Source organism: Protopterus annectens, chromosome 2.part1, assembly GCF_019279795.1.
Source record: "Protopterus annectens isolate FY-2018-M chromosome 2.part1, PAN1.0, whole genome shotgun sequence".
Classification (NCBI taxonomy): Eukaryota; Metazoa; Chordata; order Ceratodontiformes; family Protopteridae; genus Protopterus; species Protopterus annectens.
In genome coordinates this window covers 477,780,008-477,800,222 of record NC_056729.1, presented here as the reverse complement: position 1 = coordinate 477,800,222, position 20,215 = coordinate 477,780,008, and the positions used below count along the sequence as shown (strand labels likewise).

General features: G+C 39.0%; 1 protein-coding gene across 2 annotated transcripts in view; it reads right to left on the bottom strand.

The window, feature by feature from the left end:
• Nucleotides 1-20,215, bottom strand: part of INPP4B (inositol polyphosphate-4-phosphatase type II B) — a 4,727,932-nt gene that overhangs the window by 4,047,867 nt on the left and 659,850 nt on the right. For both annotated transcript variants that reach the window (XM_044062266.1, XM_044062271.1), the window contains one exon: nt 19,105-19,152. In XM_044062266.1, coding sequence (XP_043918201.1) covers nt 19,105-19,152 — 48 coding nt within the window. The remainder of the gene's footprint in view (nt 1-19,104; nt 19,153-20,215) is intronic.

Below are 20,215 nucleotides of genomic sequence, written 5' to 3'. Positions count from 1 at the left end.
GTTATTATTGGTGTGTGATCCAAAATAGTTATGGGACGCATTGCAAAACTTTTAATTAAACACACATGTTCCTGTGAAATATAATTTCTGTCTAGCCTAGCCCAAATTCCTTGTGGAATAATGGGTAATTTTTCTCTGAGCTCCTACTAATAAATTCACATTTTCCATACCAAATACTTTCATAAATTTCTTCAAAGCCCTCAGATACATCCTCACTGTTGAAATCAAATTCCAGTCCCACCAATAAGTAATATTCCCTGCTGAAAGCTGATTATTTCTCCCAGGATTTTCATAAGCACCACTATAGCAGTTTTAGGTGAAATATAAACACATGCCAACATAATCCTCCTCCTTTGCCAGTAGCCCTTTATTAGTACAAATCTACCATTATTTTTCCTCATCAATCACTATTGGAGCTCCTCTAGTAATTAAGATAAGTACTCTCCTTTTCCTTTGTCTCAGATATTGTGCTGAATAACAATCTCAAAATCCTTTCTTTATCAGATTCACATAAGTTCTTTCTGAATGTGTCTCCTATAGCATAGCTTTCTTTTTTTGTATACACCTGTAAGACTATTAACATTCAAAGATAATATGGAAAGTGTTGTCATTATAATAACAAATTATTATTCCCACCTGCTATATATAACATCTTTTAAATATCTGGATTCAGCTTTTGTGTTACATACATACATACATTATTTTTTGGCAGGTTGATCTTTTATACACTTGGATGAGGAAGAGATGGAAGAGGAGAATAGGGAGGGAGGAGGAGAAGAACTGGGAGGGAAGAGTAGGCAGAAAAAGTTATGTGGGGTGGGAGCAGGAGTATTCCCAGAGGGATATTAGATGTGAGTGAAGTAAGGTTTTGAAGGTAGAGTGGCTAGCGGTTGTATGGATGGATGGTGGTAGGGAGTTCCACTGGCATGCTAAGGCAAAGGATGGGATATTTTTGCCTGGAGGACTGGCAGATTTGTGCATTTCAATCAGATTCTGATTGTTGGCTCTTATGAGTCTGTCTGTAAGGTGCATTTTAAAAGTGGAAGAAAGGGATGGGCAGAGGGAGGGACTGAAGATGAGTTTGTGGACATGAATGAGTTGAACTTAGGTGAGATGATTGGCTAGCTCTAACCAGTTTAGTTTATGAAGGGAAATACAGTGATGGGTAGTTGATTTGTGATTTGGCGATTTTATTATAACAGGAAGAGAGTTTTGTCTTGAGAGAATTGTAGGTTAGTAAGGAGTGTGACACAATATAGGAGAGAAGGGATGAGGTATGTGGTAGAAAGAATGAATTTGGTAGAGGGAGTAAGGTAACGATTTTGGCGGTAGAGCATACCATGTTTCTGTTGCTTTTTTATATTTATTTGTAGGTGGGTGTCGAACTTAAGCTGGTCATTAATGAGGACACCTAATAGTTTAGCCTCAGGTACTAATTTGAGGGAAGTATTGTTCTGGCTAGTGATGGAGAATGAGTTTTTGTCTATGGTGGATGTTTTAGAAGGGGTAAATATCATAAGTTTAGTTTTTGAACCATTGAGTGCTAGGTGGTTATCTAACATCCACTGTTCAGTGATAGAGAAAGCATGTTGGGTTAGTTTTATGAGGGTGAGGGTGGAGGTGGCAGAATAGATGATAGTGGGATCATCTGCATATCGGATGAGTTTTGCATAAGGGACTAAATGGTGGAAATCATTAATGAAAATATTGAACAGAAGGTTACCTAGTATTGAACCCTGTCTATGGGGTGTTGAGGAATGAGGAGGTAGCTTTTTCCATTTCACTACTTGTTGCCTATTAGAGAGGTAACTGGTAAATCAGTTAAGAGAAGAGAGGTATAGATTTAAACTAGAGAGCTTAGTTAGGAGAAGGTTATGAGAGACGCTATTGAAGGGCTTTGAGAGGTCTAAGAGGAGGGTAGATACGAAGCAGCCAGAGTCGCGGGCTTTGTTAACAGTTTCGAAGAAGGAGAGAAGAGCAGTGGTAGTGCTGTGGCCAGGTCTGAATCCATGTTGTGTGGAAGTTAGTAGGTGATTGTTTATAAGATAAGGTAGAAGTTGTAGATGAATAGATTTTTTCAAGAATTTTAGAGATAGGGGATAGAATAGTGATGGGTCGAAAGTTTGGAATATTGTTATTGTTGCCTCCTTTGTGTAGGGGAATAATAAAGGCCTTTTTCCAAAGTTGGGATACATAGCCTTCTTGGATTGAGCAATTTATTAGGACACAGATGAGGAAGGCAATGGCTTTGGCAGCTATCTTTAGAAAGTAGGAGGGTATGTTATCAGGGGAGTTTGAGCATGGTTTTAATTTCTGGAGAAGTTTTTTTTTATAGTAGACATGGGAATGGGTTTTATAAAGAAAGGAGGAAATTGGGAGGTGGTGGTGTTTGGGGATGAGGAGGTAGGGGGAGGTTAAGGAGAGGATGAAGAGTTGTTAGTGAAGGATGATGTTAGTTTGGCAATTGAGTTGATGAAGAAAGAATTAAACTGGGTGGCCAAATCCATGTCTGAGGCATTTGTATTGGGGCAAGGGTTTTCTTTTGTACCGAGGTTGAGGAGGGAGGTGATACCATTCCAGATTTTTTTAGGATTTGTCTTGTGGCTAGTTTGGAGTAAGGAGAAATAAGCTTTGCGGTCTGCTATGATAAGCTTTTTGACTTTGTTGCAAAGTGTTTTTTATTCATAGGTTCATAGGTTCATACTAGGCTATCTGCCCTAGGGCATTTATAAGCCTAGCCAGAATGCGTTTGGCTTTCGCCACCCATTTTAAATTTATTTTGCTATGCCCTTTTTCGAGGTTAGTATACTGTGTCTCTGTCTAACAGTGACACAGAAGTGATACCCGGGGTAAACCTACGATCTCCCATCCACTCATCAAGATTCCTCTTGAAGAGAGTCAATGAGGGACTCTGCCTAACCTGGACTGGGATTTTATTCCAGAGTGAAGGGAGCCTCTGGGTTTTGAATCTGTTCCTCCAGCATGTCCTATTTATTTCAGTGCTGAGGTTCAAGTCTCTCGAGCGCGTAGCTCGATGGGATTTGGATTTTCTGAGGTGCAGCATGTCCATTAATTCCGGGTTGGACATGGCTTTATACATCAGGCACAGATCGCCTCTGAACAGGCGGTATGCCACTGAGTAGAACTGGAGTTTCTTTAACCGGGCAGCATATGGCATCTGTTTGAGCCCCTTGATCCTCTTGGTGAGGTACTTTTGAGGTCTTTCCAGTTGCTGCAGGTGTCTGGTAAGGTACATCCCAAAAGGGGCATTGTACTCAATTATGGGCCTGATGAGGGATGAGTAAAGAGGCACGATGACCTCCCCTGATCTAGATGTGAATCCCTTCATGATTAGGTGGGCTATATAAAATGTTTTTCTAACCACTTTGGCCACGTGGTTGTCAAATGATAGATTGCTATCAACTTGGGTCCCCAGGTCCCTAATTACTTCTTCTGTACTTAATGGATTACCACCTATGTGGTAATTTGTGGGCACTTTGTTTTTGCCAAAGGGGATGACTTTTTGGCATTTAGCTTGAGGCCATGGCTCTGGCACCAGTTGTCTGTTTCTATGAGGCCCTTTTGGAGGATGCTTGTGTCGGCTGGAGAGTCGATTATGGCGCCCAGTTTGCAGTCATCTTCGAACTTGGTCAACCACAGTCCTTCCGTGTTGGCCTGTACCTCCGAGAAATATATACCGAATAAGAGAGGTCCCAGGACTGAGCCTTGTGAGACACCACTTGTAACTGGTTTGGAGTCTGACATGGCTCCAGCAATTCTAACCATGTGGGTTCTGTCCTTGAGCCAGTTTGCAATCCATCTAGTGACATAGGGGTTTATATTTAAGCTGGTGAGCTTATCTATAATGCCCGAGTGGGGTATTGTATCGAAGGCTTTTGCGAGGTCCAGGTAGGCTGTGTGGACCACCTTCCCCTCGTCAATGGTCTTGGTGACTGTTTCAAAGAAATCAACCAGGTTTAAGAGGCAGGATCTGCCCTTAACAAAGCCGAACTGGGTAGGATCCAGTGTTTGTAGGTCCCCAATATCTTTATTTATGAGGTCCATGATGATCCTTTCCATAGCTTTGCAGACCAAGCTAGTCAGGCTTATGGGGCGATAGTTTCCAGGATCCGTTGAGGCACCACCTTTATGGAGAGGGACCACTGTTGCTGTACGCCACTCTTTGGGCACATATCCTGTAGTAAGGCTGAGATTGAACAGTAGTTTTATGTTTGGGTTTAGCTCTTCTTGGAGTTCATGTAGGACGCAGCCCGGGACACCATCTGGTCCCATTGATGCTGTGTTTTTTGCTTTGGAGAGGGCGGCTCTTACCTGAGCATCTGAGATGCCAGGGGGGGCAGCATTCTGATGGGATAGATATTTGCCTTTTTGGTGGGAGAAGTTTGCTGAACCTGTCAGCTAGGATGTTGGCAATGTCTGTGGGTTCGGTGTACTTTTTGTCATTTTGGACTAATTCTGAGCATATCTGGGAATTACCACCCAGGTTCCTAACATAACTAAAGAAAGCCTTGTGATTATCCTTAGTGTCCTGTGCAATTTTTCTCTCGAAGCTGGCCTTAGACAATTTTATGTGTGCCCGTAGTTTTTTGCTAATACTGATCAGTGATGCCTTCCCTTTTTGGGATTTTGCTCTATCATTTAGTAGCTTCCTCCTTCTATTGTATAGTTTGTTTATGGCTGGGGTCCACCAGACAGGACGTCTGCCTTTGGAGGATTGGGTCTTGGTTTTCTTTGGGATCGCATGATCCATGCATTCCTGAAGGTGTTCATAGAATGCGTTTATAAAGGATTCTGCAGTCTGGGCCGTATTTTCCACAGGCCCGGGGGCTTTAAAAGGATTCCACCTCAGTTTTGAGGAGTGTGAAATTTGCTTTAGAGAAGTTTTTCACTGTGGTTTTCTGGGCAGGGGGTGGGGTCGGGATGTGAATATCCAGTGAGATTGGTTAAGAAGTAAAATAAAAGTTGATGGTAAAGAAATAAAAACAAGACACTGGTGCCTCTCCACCTGTCTGTTAAACAGAAAGGAAAGAAACAGAATCAACGTCATTAAGGGTGATGGAAGTTTTATTTTTCTGGTGGCATTTCCAGACTTTGTCTCTTAGGTGCATGGCAGCTAGTGCATCTTTGGTTAACCAAGGGGCAGTTTTACTTTTTATTCTTTTTATTTTTAGCGGGGCAGAGGTATCTAAGAAGTTTAAGAATATAGAGTTAAAGTAAGTAACTGCATCTTCCAGGGGGAAAGTTTTTAGAGCACTTCAGTTTGTGGATTTTAGTGAGTTTCCAAAATATTCATGCGAAATAGAGAGGAATTCTTGTTACTTATTAACCATATCTCTTTTTCATTTATTTCTACCCTATTTTTAAACTCCACTTTCATTTTACCCCCACATCCTAGCTATATTTTAATCAATTTCTACATTCCCTAATAACACCCAAATAATTTCCACTATCCATTCCTTAAATTCCTTTCTGTTTAACAGACAGGCGGAGAGGCACCAGTGTCTTGTTTTTATTTCTTTACCATCAACTTTTATTTTAGTTATTATTGGTGTGTGATCCAAAATAGTTATGGGACGCATTGCAAAACTTTCAATTAAACACAGATGTTCCTGTGAAATATAATTTCTGTCTAGCCTAGCCCAAATTCCTTGTGGAATAATGGGTAATTTTTCTCTGAGCTCCTACTACTAAATTCACATTTTCCATACCAAATACTTTCATAAATTTCTTCAAAGCCCTCAGATACATCCTCACTGTTGAAATCAAATTCCAGTCCCACCAATAAGTAATATTCCCTGCTGAAAGCTAATTATTTCTCCAAGGATTTTCTTAAGCACCACTATAGCAGTTTTAGGTGAAATATAAACACATGCCAACATAATCCTCCTCCTTTGCCAGTAGCCCTTTATTAGTACAAATCTACCATTATTTTTCCTCATCAATCACTATTGGAGCTCCTCTAGTAATTAAGATAAGTACTCCCCTTTTCCTTTGTCTCAGATATTGTGCTGAATAACAATCTCAAAATCCTTTCTTTATCAAATTCACATAAGTTCTTTCTGAATGTGTCTCCTATAGCATAGCTTTCTTTTTTGTATACACCTGAAAGACTATTAACATTCAAAGATAATATGGAAAGTGTTGTCATTATAATAACAAATTATTATTCCCACCTGCTATATATGACATCTTTTAAATATCTGGATTCAGCTTTTGTGTTACATACATACATTATTTTTTGGCAGGTTGATCTTTTATACACGTGTTTCTTGTCCTATCTATTTGAACACGATTTTTTGTTTTAATGAAAACCCTCAAAAAAATCACCCCATGACCTAGTAACTTAATACAAAAACACTGAACTATATATATATATATATATATATATATATATATATATATATATATATATATATATATATATATATATATATATATATATATATATATATATATATATATATCCAAATAATGATGTTTAACACTCCTAATAGGAACATTTAACATTTGCCCCAGATTGATAGCTACACTCATAGGCTTCAGCCGACCTACAATGAAAGTTATCAATGCTAAGATACATGGTACAGCCTGTGCTTTTACTTATACTGTTGTCTGTTTTTGTCTTGTCTTTATTCCTCTCCCAGATGTAGAAAACAACTTGAATGATTACAGACAACATTATTCTGTTTTTATTGTCTTCTTATCAGATTGTCACCACAGAAACATGTGAACCAGATATGCAGTTGCATTCAGCTACAATACTGCACTGTGAACACTTATTTGCTAAAGGAAAACTTTTCATTAGTTTTAATGTTCTTTTATTTACCTGCTTCCACTTAAAACATGTTGTCAGATCAGGCCAAGGGCCATAATCCAGTAATTTCCCTATGCAAAAGCAAGAAAAACATATAAATTTTACTTATATAATCTTTATACTTTCGCAACCTGTCTATCACCACAACGATCTAAGATTACAGCCTATTTTCTTAAACATGCTTTTGTCCAGTCTCTCTTCTTTTTTACATTGCAGTGCCTACATTTCTTAAAACTAAACAAGAGGAAAGAAAGAAGAAGGAAAAAAGGCACCTGTTTACTTTGGTATTCCTATAACACACAGAAATAACTGAACATGCTTTACTATATAACATGCAGTTCATGTCATGTTTAATAAAAATACTGTTAGGAACAAAAATTGTTTTACTTACAGTTACCTCCTTCCTGCCTCATCCCCTCTCCTTGATGTTCTTTCAGACATTAGTGATATGAAGTAGGGCATATGCTTTGGAGTCCCCTACAAATTTAGCAAAGTCAAAAAAGTCCAATATTTCCAGGTTTTCTTGTTCTCGCACATAATGTGATTGAGCCTTTGTACTTCCACATATATTAATTAATTCCGAGTTGCCATTTTTATTCCTGTTGATCTCCATCTCCATACTCCAGTTTCTAGTTTATTTCCAATGTACTCTTGGCTCTTCTAGTCAATTCCTGTTCTCTTCTCTGCCTCTCATGGATTTTTCTTTGGAACACTGAAAAAGGTTTCACAGGCATAGTCTGTCGATTAGCTTTATTATCAGAAGAATAAGAAGCAGAGTATCTTTCTGCTTGATAGCTCACTTTTTGTTGAACAAACTTTTGTATTTACTCCTTAGCATGTTCTGCATAAAAAATGACTTTGACTGTTAGGAAAAAATATTCTGAAGACAGCTGGATACAGCAGCTTGAATCTCACACCTGCCATTTGACATTCCCTGATTGCTGGAATAAATTTACTCCTCTTCTGCCTGGTCTACAGTGAATAATCATTTTCAATAAACACTCTACTGTCGCCAACTTTTTGTACTTTGTCCTTCTGACACAGTTTTGTCAGAATTAACTTTTTCAGCTGGTATTATGGCATCTTTACTATTAGAGGTCTTGGCTAATTTCTAGTGGCCAGATTTGGAGCATACACACAATGTGCCGTTTCAATTAAGAACACCTGCTGTGGAATACCAGTACAGTTGCTTATTTGTACTTTCGTAAAATTAAAACAGTCTGTTGAATTCACTTTCTCTGGTGCAGCAGAAAAACTCATTGTTTTCCTATTTGCTTTGCCGTCTTAATTCTTCCATTTTTGAAAAATCTATTTTAACCAGTCTCATACTCAGCCAGCCTTTTCTTCATTTTGACCTCTGATTTTTGCTCATATAAATATCTGTTAAAGCTTCTTTCATTGTTTTCCAGCCTTTTGTTATTTGATTTGATATACTTTTTCAGTGTATTCTTTATTTTAATCAGCTCTGAGCACATTTGACTTATTTTTTCTTCTTGAATACTGGAAGTCATGTCCTGTGCCAGAGCTGGAGATTGAAATGCTTTTTGCTGAACAGCTGCAGGATTCTTCCCCAGCCACTTTCTCCTTACTTTTTGTGGCTGATTTTCTTTCAGGTTCTCTAAATTTCTTCTTTGCTGGCATCCAGGCAGTGCCCTTACTAGCCAGTAACTGAAATTTACCCAGATTGAAAAATTCACTGGCTATCTTTTCTTAGTTTCTTTTTCCACACTGGGAGAGCTGAAATTAAGCTGTTATTCAATGTGCAGCCATCTGGATGTCTGCCTTGCTGCAGCATGGTATTGATCTTGCATTCATTACAATGACCTGCCTTGATGACAACTTTGGTGCTCACTTGGCATTTGCCATAACAACTGGGCTCTTGGTAATTCAGTGCCCTAGAAGAGGGATGCTTAGTGGGTGGGTTGCAATATGCCATGGCACTGGGCTTTGGCTAATACAGATTGGGAATCTCCTTTGCGCATGTCCTTGCTGTGAGTTTCTCATCATCCACTATTAACTCAGTTATGTGATGAAAATAAACTTTACAACAGAAGGAGGAAACTCCTGCAAGATAGAACAAAATCCCAAAATAAGAAGGCATCTCTGATTAACATCAGTAAAAAAATGCGCTCCCTCATTAAATCATCCAAGGCCAACTTCGAAAGAAAAATAGCCAATGACTCTAAGGATAACCACAAAACCTTCTTTAACTATGTCAAGAGTCTAGGGGCAAACTCTCAGATATGCTCCGAGCTAGTGCATGATGGCCATAAATACACTGAACCAACCGACATTGCCAACATCCTGGCTGACAAGTTCAGTGCAAACCTCACCCCCCCTCTCCACCAAAGGGGCTAGCACCCATCCCAGAAGAATGTGGCGCTCCAGATATCTCAGACACACAAGTAAAGACAGGCCTTGCAAAGGCCAAAAACACAGCATCAATGGGACCAGATGCTATCCCAGGTTGTGTCTTACACAAGCTTCAAAATGAACTAACCCCCCCATCTCAAATCACTATTCAAACTCAGCCTCTCTACAGGCTATGTACCCAAAGAATGGAGTACAGCAACAGTCGTACCACTCCACAAAGGTGGTGCCACAACTGACCTTGGGAACTATCGCCCTATAACTTGACTAGCTTGGTCTGCAAAGCCATGGAACGCATTATCATGGAGTTCATTAACAGGGACATTGGGAACCTCCAGACACTGGACCCCACCCAGTTCAGCTTTGTTAAAGGCAGATCTTGCCTCCTGAACTTGGTCGACTTCTTCTAAACAGTCACCAAGGCCATAGATGAAGGGAAGGTGGTCCACACAGCATATCTGGACCTCGCTAAGGCGTTCAACACTATCCCACACTCAGGAATCATAGACAAACTCACCAGCTTAAATATCAACCCCCATGTCATGAGATGGGATGCCAATTGGCTCTCAGACAGAACCCACACGGTAAGAGTGGCAGGCGCCATGTCTGACTCTAAACCAGTCACAAGCGGAGTCCCACAGGGCTCAGTCCTGTGACCCATCCTGTTCGGTATATATTTCTCTGAAGTACAGGCAAAGGCGGAGGGACTGTGGCTAACCAAGTTCACAGATGACTGTAAATTGGATGCAATAATTGACTCGCCAGCTGACACAGACATCCTGCAAAAGGGTCTCACAGAGACAAACACCTGGTGTCAAAGTCACGGTCTCAAGCTAAATGCCAAAAAATGCATAGTAATCCCATTTGGGAAAAACAAAATACCTACAAACTACCACATAGATGGGAATCCACTAAGTACAGAAGAAGTAATTAAGGACCTGGGTACCCAAGTAGATAGCATGCTCTCCTTTGATAACCACATAGCCAAAAAAAAACGGTCAGGAAATCCTTCTATGTGGCACACCTGATCACAAAGTGTTTCTCATCCAGATCCAAGGAGGTGATTGTGCCCCTCTACTCCTCACTCATTAGGTCCATAATAGAGTACAATGCCCCAGTTGGGATGTACCTCACTAGACACCTGCAACAACTAGAAAGACCACAGAAGTACCTCACTAAGAGGATTAAGGGCCTTAAACAATTACCCTATGAAGCACGACTAAAAAAGCTCCAGCTCTTCTCAGTTGCTTACCGTCTGCTCAGAGGTAACCTATGCCTGACCTATAGGGCCATGTCAAACCCTGAACTAATGGGCATGCTTCACCTCAAAAAAACGAGATCCCTCAGAACCACTCGTTCTAGTGACTTGAACCTATGTACAACAATAAACAAGACATGCTGGAGGGATAGATTCCTGTCCCAGCGACTCCCCTCACTCTGGAATAGAATCCCAATCCATATTCGACAGAGCTTCTCTCTGACCCTCTTCAAGAGAAATCTTGATGAGTGGATGGGTAATCATAAGTTCTACCCTGGGATCACTTCAGGAGCCCTGTTGACAGAGGCCCAGGTTACTAATCTAATGGGGAGGCGAAAGCCATCACTCTGTGGCTAGGCTTATAAATGCCCATGGGCAGATAGCCTAGTACTTACCTATGAACCTATGAACCTATACTGTCTTCTCTTTTTCTCCTGTACCTACCTCCAACATAAAAAAAACTCTTAACTAAACTTAAACCCACCAAATTAGCAGCAGACAACCTCCCAAGTGAATACCTACAAATCGCAGCTGATGCTCTGGCCTACCCAGTATCCATCTTGATTAACCGATCTCTGTCAGAAAGTTACGTTCCCACATTGTGGAAAGTCTCACATATAATTCCCCCCCACAAAGGTGGACCCTCTGCAGAACTAACCAATTACCGCCCCATAGCTATTCTCTCTCCACTCTCCAAAATACTAGAGAGATGCATACACTCTCATGTCTCACACTACCTCCTTACTAACAACCTCCTTTCCAGTACTCAGCATGGTTTCCGACCAAACCATAGCACCACCACTGCCTTACTCTCCTTTACTAACACTATCCTTCAGCATAAAAACAATGGCTATCTCTCCTCTGCTACTTTCCTAGACCTATCTAAAGCATTTGACATGGTCCCACACAAACAACTTATCTCTGTCCTCAATAACCTATCCTTCTCACAATCAGTCACCAACTGGTTCCAGAATTACCTGTCTGACCGCCAACAATCCGTTGTATGACAGAATGACATATCTCCCCAACTACCTGTCTCCATAGGGGTTCCCCAAGGATCCATCCTTGGACCCCTACTTTTCTCTGTTTACATCAATAATCTAGCCTCTGCCACCAAACATGGCACACTCATCCAATACGCAGATGACTCAACCATCATCTGCTCAGCCCAGTCCCTACCCAAACTGCAAAAAGTCACACAGGAAGCCTTTTCCTCTGTTGAAACATGGTTATCCGATGCCCAATTAATACTCAACCCAAACAAAACTAAACTACTCATCTTCTAACCCACCAGACATACTCAAAACAACTCTCACTTTAACATCACAGCAAAAGACAACACCACTATATACCCAATTGAACACACCAAATTGCTAGGAGTGGAAATAGACAATAAACTAAAATTTGACATTCACATATCCATGTCCATAAAAAAAGTCCACAAAAAACTAGGAGCATTATACAGAAATAAACAATTTCTCACCAAAACAGCAAAGATTTCAATAGCAAATTCACACCTTATCTCCACCCTACTTGATGCCTCTCCAGTATATACCAACCTAAGGCAATGTGATCTAAACAAGCTAGAGACCTGCTACAACAAAATCGCCAAATTCGACACAGGGGCATCCTAATGTAGTCACCACTGTCTCTCACTTGCTGAACTGGGCTGGCTTGAACTCCCTCACCTCCTTCAGTGGTATCAACTCTCACTCGCCCACAAACTAGTAAACCATCCACTAAATGTCCCATCCCTCCAGAATCTACTCCAACCCTATCGCACCACCAGTCCACTAAGATCCAGCAACAAAAATCACTTGCAGATCACTAAAGCCAATAACTCTGCTGGTGAAGCACTATTCTCTTGCGCCATAGCCAAATTATGGAACTCACTCCCACCCACAATTACCTCCGTACCATTATGCACCAACTTCAAACCTTTATTAAAAGCTCACCTAAAAACATGCTGGCTATGCCCTTGCAACTCCACTCTAATATCATCCACCCGATCCAACTACTACCTTTCTTTCACCTCCACTAACTACCTTGATGATAGCAAGCTCAGATGCTCATAAGCCTAGTACTTATTATACAGCAGGAACTTCTCATTGTTACATTTGTTAATGCCTGTTATGTACTTCACAGATAAAGATTCTAGTTGTCTACTGATGCACTATGTTCTTCATCTGTAAATATGTTGTAAGTAATTTCTACGTTAAATTGTTAATCGCTATGTAATCCAATGTAACTACTGTCTGTTTATTTTACTGTGGAGCTTTTCTCCCCGGGCCTCCGCTGAAAATGGACCCATGTCCAGTTGGACACTCCCGGTCAACAAATTTAAATAAATAAATAAATATATCAACAAGAGTTCCTTGATTTCATCAACTTAATATTGCACTACCAACTCTTTATCATTCTTGGTGACTCCAAAATATGAGTTAATGATCAAACAGTGTCTATTGCCAAATAATTAATTTGTGTAATGAAGGGCTTTGTGTTTGCTCATGCAATTGCCTCTGCAACACATACATTTAGACATATATTAAATTTGATCTTTCTACAGGGCATAATGGCTTCTGACCTGATGCTGGAGCAAAGTCTATTGGTCTGATCCCCTCCTTGTCTGCTTTGGTCATGAGCAACTACACTGTAGTCCTACCAGTTATTTATTTTGCTTCCCTCATGACATTGCAGATGGCTGTTCTACCTTTACCCAGCTGGCCCATTCATTCTATAAAATGGCAGTCAGGTATTCCTGGGATAGGTGAAAGCCTTGTGGCCCATTCTGTTTTGTCCAGGAATCCTTATCAGCCCTCTGATCTCCAGTAAGAGTCAGGAGTAGGTAGCAGACCAACTTGCTCGATCTGCAGGTGGCGTACCCTCTCTTTTTGGAAGCATCTCTCCCCCCCAGCAAATGCTCTATGGAATAATGGGTTTAGCGAGCATGGAACTCCCCTAGGTAAACATCTAGTGCTTCCATTAGGTAATACCAGTGTGGCAAGTCACAGCTGTCTTCATTTCCACAGTATGGATGAGTCAGAAGTGGCCACTCATTCCCAGCTCCACAGCTAATTGCTACAGACACTCTAGCTGCTAATCACACCAGGGTTGCCCATAATGGAGTCAGGACTCTCTTTGTCTCATTGCCATGGAGCTGGCTTTTTAGTCTCCTCAGTGCTGAACTCAAAGAGACTCATTTTACTAGTCATATACATGGAAGGGTAGACCACGGAGATGATATTGCGGTTAATGAACAATTTTTATTATTCACAAAGGGTTTTCAGTTTGTACCCAATAGGCCACTTAATGTTGTAAACACCTTGGTGGATTACAAGCTATTTGGAGGAAATTAAACCTCAAACTGTTTTTTAAAGGAAGTAGTAGGGATGAACATAAATTAACAAGGTCTAGTACCTTCAATCCCCCCCTTAATCCTGTTTTGAGAATTTTTGAAGAACTAGTTGAGCAAGACATTAGGAAAATAAATAATTATAAGGACATGGGGAGAAATTTAAACCACTTGGAAGAAAGTTTGATTCAAGAATTGGTTCAAAACAAGTGTGGAATTATGAAACTCGATAAGGGGTGGTGGGGTGGTGCTTATGTACGTGATCGATTATGAAACGAGATGTTCGAGATTCTTAATGATGAAGAGAAATATAGTGTAGCATCCAGAAATGAGATAAATGTTGCATGTGCTAAGATTCAGTATTATGTAAAGGACCATTTGTTACAGGAAGCAATTAACAAGAAACTGTATGATTTTTTATATGTGGAAAAAACACTTATTCCGGTAATATTTGGGATACCCAAAAAGCATAAGGGAACAGAGAACCTAACCTTTAGACTGATTGTGTCAGGGGCTGGATATATTACAGAACCTTTGGCCACATTTGTGGATTACCACCAAAAGAGGTTTGTGGGTTCATTAAAGCACATCACCAGAGACTCATGGGACTTTCTTAGGAACATGACTGCTGACAAGTATAGCAATACAGTTATTATGGTCACCGTGGATATTGTGGAATTTATTCCCCAGCATTCCACATGGGATAGGCTTGAATGGTTCCAGGAGGTACTGACAGAGGTTAGATACTTGGATGCTAACACTATAAATTTGATTGTAGAATTTTTAGAAACCACATTGAGGAACAATTATATGTTTTTCAATGGGGAATACTACAAGCAAGAAAGTGGAGTGGCTATGGGGGTGGCATGTGCCCCCCTAAATGCCAACCTAGTTCTATACTACTGGGAGAAAAAATACATCATAGAATCTACATGGTCCACCTATATAACCTATTACACCAGGTTCCTTGATGATATTTGTATTCTTTGGGATGGACCTATGGAAGAATTGACCACCTTCTTGGCTTATATTAATAATACCACCTCATTTTTGAGACTTACTCACACTGTTTCCTTTCAGGAAATTAACTATTTGGTCATTAGAATATATAAAGACCCAGTTAACCACAGTTTTCAGTCCACCATTTTTAGAAAACATACATTCTCTAACTCATATCTTCATTTTGAGAGTAGTCACCCTTTTTATCAAAAAAGGGTATTGTTAAGGGACAGATTATTAGAGCTTCGAGGATGTGTAGTGATGCGGAGATCTTTGAACAAGAAGTGAATTTTATTAAAAAATGATTAATTCAAAGGGGTTACCCTAAGGTCATGGTGGATACTTTGGCAGATGAAGTGACACAGGATAGGGAAGTCAAATACCGCCCATTGTTAGGTATAGGTAGTGACAACCCTATGAATTGTGAACGTGTCCAAGTGGAATATGATTGTGCCTTTGTTCACACCTTTACTATTAATTCCTTGGAAGTGGAGGGGGATCATCAGAATACACTGGGCTATTTTGAAAATACATGAGGAAATAGGGTGTTGGATTCCTGATTTACCAGAATTCATCAGAAAAAGAGATATAAACCTTAAGGAGATATTTGAGAGAGAAATTACTCATTATAACAAAGGAACTAAGAGTAAGAAGGATACCTATAGGTGTGATAGGTGTAATCAATGTAGGTATATTCTCGGAAAGGAGGAAGTTAACTTAACCAACAGGAACTATAGGGTTAGAGGTAATGGTTATTCTACCTGTAATAGCGCAAGGGTGGTATATCTGGTGGTATGTGAATCATATATATATATATATATATATATATATATATATATATATATGTGTGTGTGTATATATATATATATATATATATATATATATATATATATATATATGTGTGTGTGTGTGTGTATATGCTTGCTCAGAGGTGACCTATGCCTGACATACAAGGCCATGTCAAACCCAGATTTGATGAACATGCTTCATCTCAAAAAATCTAGATCCCTCAGAGCCACAAGGGCGGGAGACTTAAACCTCAACACGGTTATTAACAGGACGTGCTGGAGAGATAGATTCATCACCCAAAGACTCCCTATGCTGTGGAACAAAATCCCGGTTTATGTGAGGCAGAGCACCTCGCTGGCCTTGTTCAAGAGGAATCTTGACCAATGGATGGGAGATCGCAGATACACCCCAGGGGTTACCTCAGTGTCACTGCTCGACAGAGGCACAGCAAAATAATGGGCATAGTTTCTCCAAACTAAAGGGATGGCGTAAGCCACAAAACTATGGGCTAGGCTTATAAATGCCCTCGGGCAGATAGCCTAGTATGAACCTATGAACCTATGTTTTAGCTTCTACATTGGAAAGACAGAAATGAATCTCAGAAGAAGAATATATGAATACATATATGATATTCCTAAGCAGAAGACAACTAATGCACTTTACAAACATTCACTAACATGTCCCAACTACAGTTTTATGTTTATTGTTGTTGAACAGATAACTGGTGATGCCAGGGGTGGTAACTGGGAAAGTAAGCTGGAGTACAGAGAACTATACTGGCAGATAAAATTGATGTTGGAAAACCCTCCGGTTTGAATGACTGCATTAGTATTTCCAGTGTTTTAAAACTGAGATCAGCTAAATTATGATATTGTGTATAGCGTGTTGGAACTTGATTAATAGTATCTCTCTGCAATGAAAATGCCAGTGGAATTATAATTTGTATTAATTGCACATGTTTTTAAAAGTGTTTACCTTTTTATATATTGTGAAAAAGTATGTGTCTTTTTAAATTTATGTTAGAGTTAATTGACAGCATTGCTATTGGTCCTTTTGAATGGATACACCTATATAATAGGACTTAGAAATTGTAATGATTGTTCTGAGGAAGCCTGACACTTTGTTAGGTGAAAGCGCTTAACTTGATTTTTGCCCTTATGGATTTTATTCACCATTATGGAGTGCTGTTATTGTGCTTGTAGACTTTATTTCCATCTCTTTGAGAGCATTTATGACTATTTTATTCAGTGTGGTGAAGCTGTGCTGAGTCGAATGGACTGCACAGGTAATAAATCTTGCTTTTGAAGCTGTGGTGTCCTTCTGTTATTGGTCATTTTTCGTTTTCTGGTTTTTAACATCCAGTGCTCCCATTAGATGACACCAGTCTGGCAAGTCACAGCTGTCTTCATTTCTACAGTATGGATGAGTCAGAAGTGGCCACTCATTCCCATCTCCCACAGCTAATTGCTACAGACACTCTAGCTGCTAATCAAACCAGGGTTGCCCATAATGGAGTCAGGGCTCTCTCTGTCTCATTGCCATGGAGCTGGCTTTTTAGTCTTCTCAGTCCTGAACTCAGAGAGACTCATTTTACTGGTCATATTATCATTGATATTCTCTCATCTTTGACCACTCAGTTCCTTCCAGAGGATGGCACAGGTTCTCTTGATGACTTGGTTCAGGACTTTATGTTCTCAGCTCCTAATTTACTAGCTCCAAGTCATGTACATCCAGTCTCATGTAAAGGGCATGAGCACTGCTAAGTCTGTTATATAGGGTGCAGATCAGAACATTTCTGGCAGCATGTGGTTTATGCATTGTCAAAGTTAACATGAGAAGCATTCCACAATACAACAGAACTATATGGAGTTTTTTTTGGGGGGGGTATATTTATTTCCTTGGTTGGGAAGAGTCATTATTTTTGGTTTTGTAATGTGTTTGCCTTTTCTTTTTGATTTAACTTCATTTTATTTATTCATTCATTCAGCAATTCGTTTTTTATTATGTAATAGCTGGCTGTTTTATGGGAGATGTGAATGTTTTTAATCCTTTGTCATTAGAGACCTTTGGCTCTTACTACTATTTATGCTTTTGTATATGTAATAATGATTTATATTTAAGTATACCTACATAGGGTTTTGCTATTTGGCTCTTGTTAATTTCGTTTTTTTTTTGGGGGGGGGTTAAGATTACTGGGTTTATGTAGTGACAACAGTTTGTGTTTCATAGCTGCTTGCAATTTCTTATTATTCAGTGATCAGTCTATACATAACCATTAGAGAGGTGAATAGAAATCAACTGACAGTTTTTAAATGTTTGTATAGTGATATGTTCTACTATTTCTTTATCTAACAACATTTGAATACATTACATTATAAAAGTGATTATATAGCAAAAGTGTTGATATATTTTTCATCATAAATCCAAAGTTAAGGCGACAATGATATTCTGTACTGCATTCATAATGGAGTCATCTTTGTGTATGTTACTCTCATATGAATGCATATATTCTCTTAAAGACAAGATAGTTTGTATGTATGTTACAAATCTATGCCAGAAAACTTCCTGGTAAATGCTGGCAAAGAAACAACAGTACTGCCACAGTAGTGTGGCATAAGAACTCCTGCATTTATATGTGTTTTAGTATTTAATATCAAGGTAGATTATATATACATCAGTGCCTAGTTTCTACTCTGATCTGAGAACCGTAGTCAGCACAAGGTCACACAGTATTTAAATAGATAGATAGACAAACACATAGATATACTGTAGAGATAATCAAAGGTGGAACATCTGAATGATTTGCAGATTTTTTACCATTGTTATACACTTGCCATCCATAATGCAACAAACCCTCTTGTCTGTTGTTGTTTCTCCAGAGATTAAATATGATAAAATATGTCTCTATGCTGAGGCAGTAGGCCCACCAAACCATGACATGTAAACTAATGTGTCTTCTGAAGTAATTGCCATGGCAGTCAGACTCTCTTCCACTCATCTTTATAGCATAAATATACTGCTTACTAACTACTTCTTGTATGTATGATATCATTCTAAGGTACAACAAAAAACATATGAAAGCCATAGGTATGTTTTGTATGCATCAGCATGGCATTATTACATGTGTTCTTTAAATTCTTGTGCAATTTTCTTATGTTGCACATCTCCATAGGTATTCAGCATGACTGAATTTTTGCCACAGTATCTCACAATACCCTTATAATTGGAAAGCCTTGATATTTTTATTGGTCACTGCATTCTTAATATTCTTAGAAAAGTAAACACATTGAAATTTTGCAGCTTAACATGGCAAAGATGAAAACTAACAGTATTTTAGTATTGAAATGTAAAGTTATAAAACCATTCTTCGAAGATGCATGATCCTATATAAAGCATCATGCTGTGAACTATACACGTAGATGCCCTTATTTACAAGTAATGGACGCAATATAAATGATGGATATAGACAAACTAATGAAGAGAATATTTAAGAGCTCTTACCTAAGCAAAACTCAAGCTGTGGCTCATTTGGATTCTTCTTCTTAATACCTGTTGATTATTAAAGACAGTGTTGCATTATTAATAGGTTTACATAATTAAATATTCATATTTTTTTATTTTTATAAAACAACTCTTCTTTCTGAGCATCTGTGTACAAATGCCACTAACAATTTTCCATTTAAAACTTGTGAAATAGTATTTATACAGTTGGTTAACTGATAATTACAGTAAAACATGCAATATATATTAGTATCTTAACACAAAACAAGAAGAAATAAATGTCCCAATAAATGAGATAATCACTATATTTCCGAAAAGTAGAAAAACTTACTTTCTGGACCAATATACATTTTAGAAAAATAAAATGTTATTTTACTTTATATACATTTTCTTGCTAGCCACCTAGTTAATATGACAAAACAAGCTCCAAGAAAGCCACAAATAAAAAGGCATACTTATGCACCATCCACAAACAAACAAAACAGATTATTTAATTGGGCAATCAAAATGTATGGGCCACATTTTTAGAACACTGTGCTTACCTCTAAACTTTAGTTAAGAATAAGCACAAATAAACACGGCTAATGGTGACTACAAAAGTCATGTAAGTGAGATGCAAAAGAAGTTACACTCAGGGTACAAGTTTAGGTTAGGTTATTCTGAGCTTTCCTGGCATTTTGGATTCCAGAATTGAACCACCATAACTTCTCAAGAAGTCTAGGCAAAAATGGAAACTCAGAGGTCAACAGCCAGTTTTCCAAGCCCCTTGTTCTTTATTGCACCAAATACAGGGTAAGTATAAACTGGTGCATTTTGGCAATATATATTTACAATATGTCGGTGCTGTCCTCTGAATGGTTAAGTAAATGCAGTATTAAACTGCCAGCAGCAGTGGATAGGTAAAATGCTCTGTTAGTACTGCAATTGGATAGGTAAGATGCTCTGTTAGTACTGTAATTGGATAGGTAAGATGCTCTGTTAGTACTGCAATTGGATAGGTAAGATGCTCTGTTAGTACTGTAATTTTTGCCCGAGTGCTCTAGTAACTATTTATTATGGATAGCATTTTGGTGTTGATAAAAAAATGACTTCTTCTTTCACTAGCGTGATT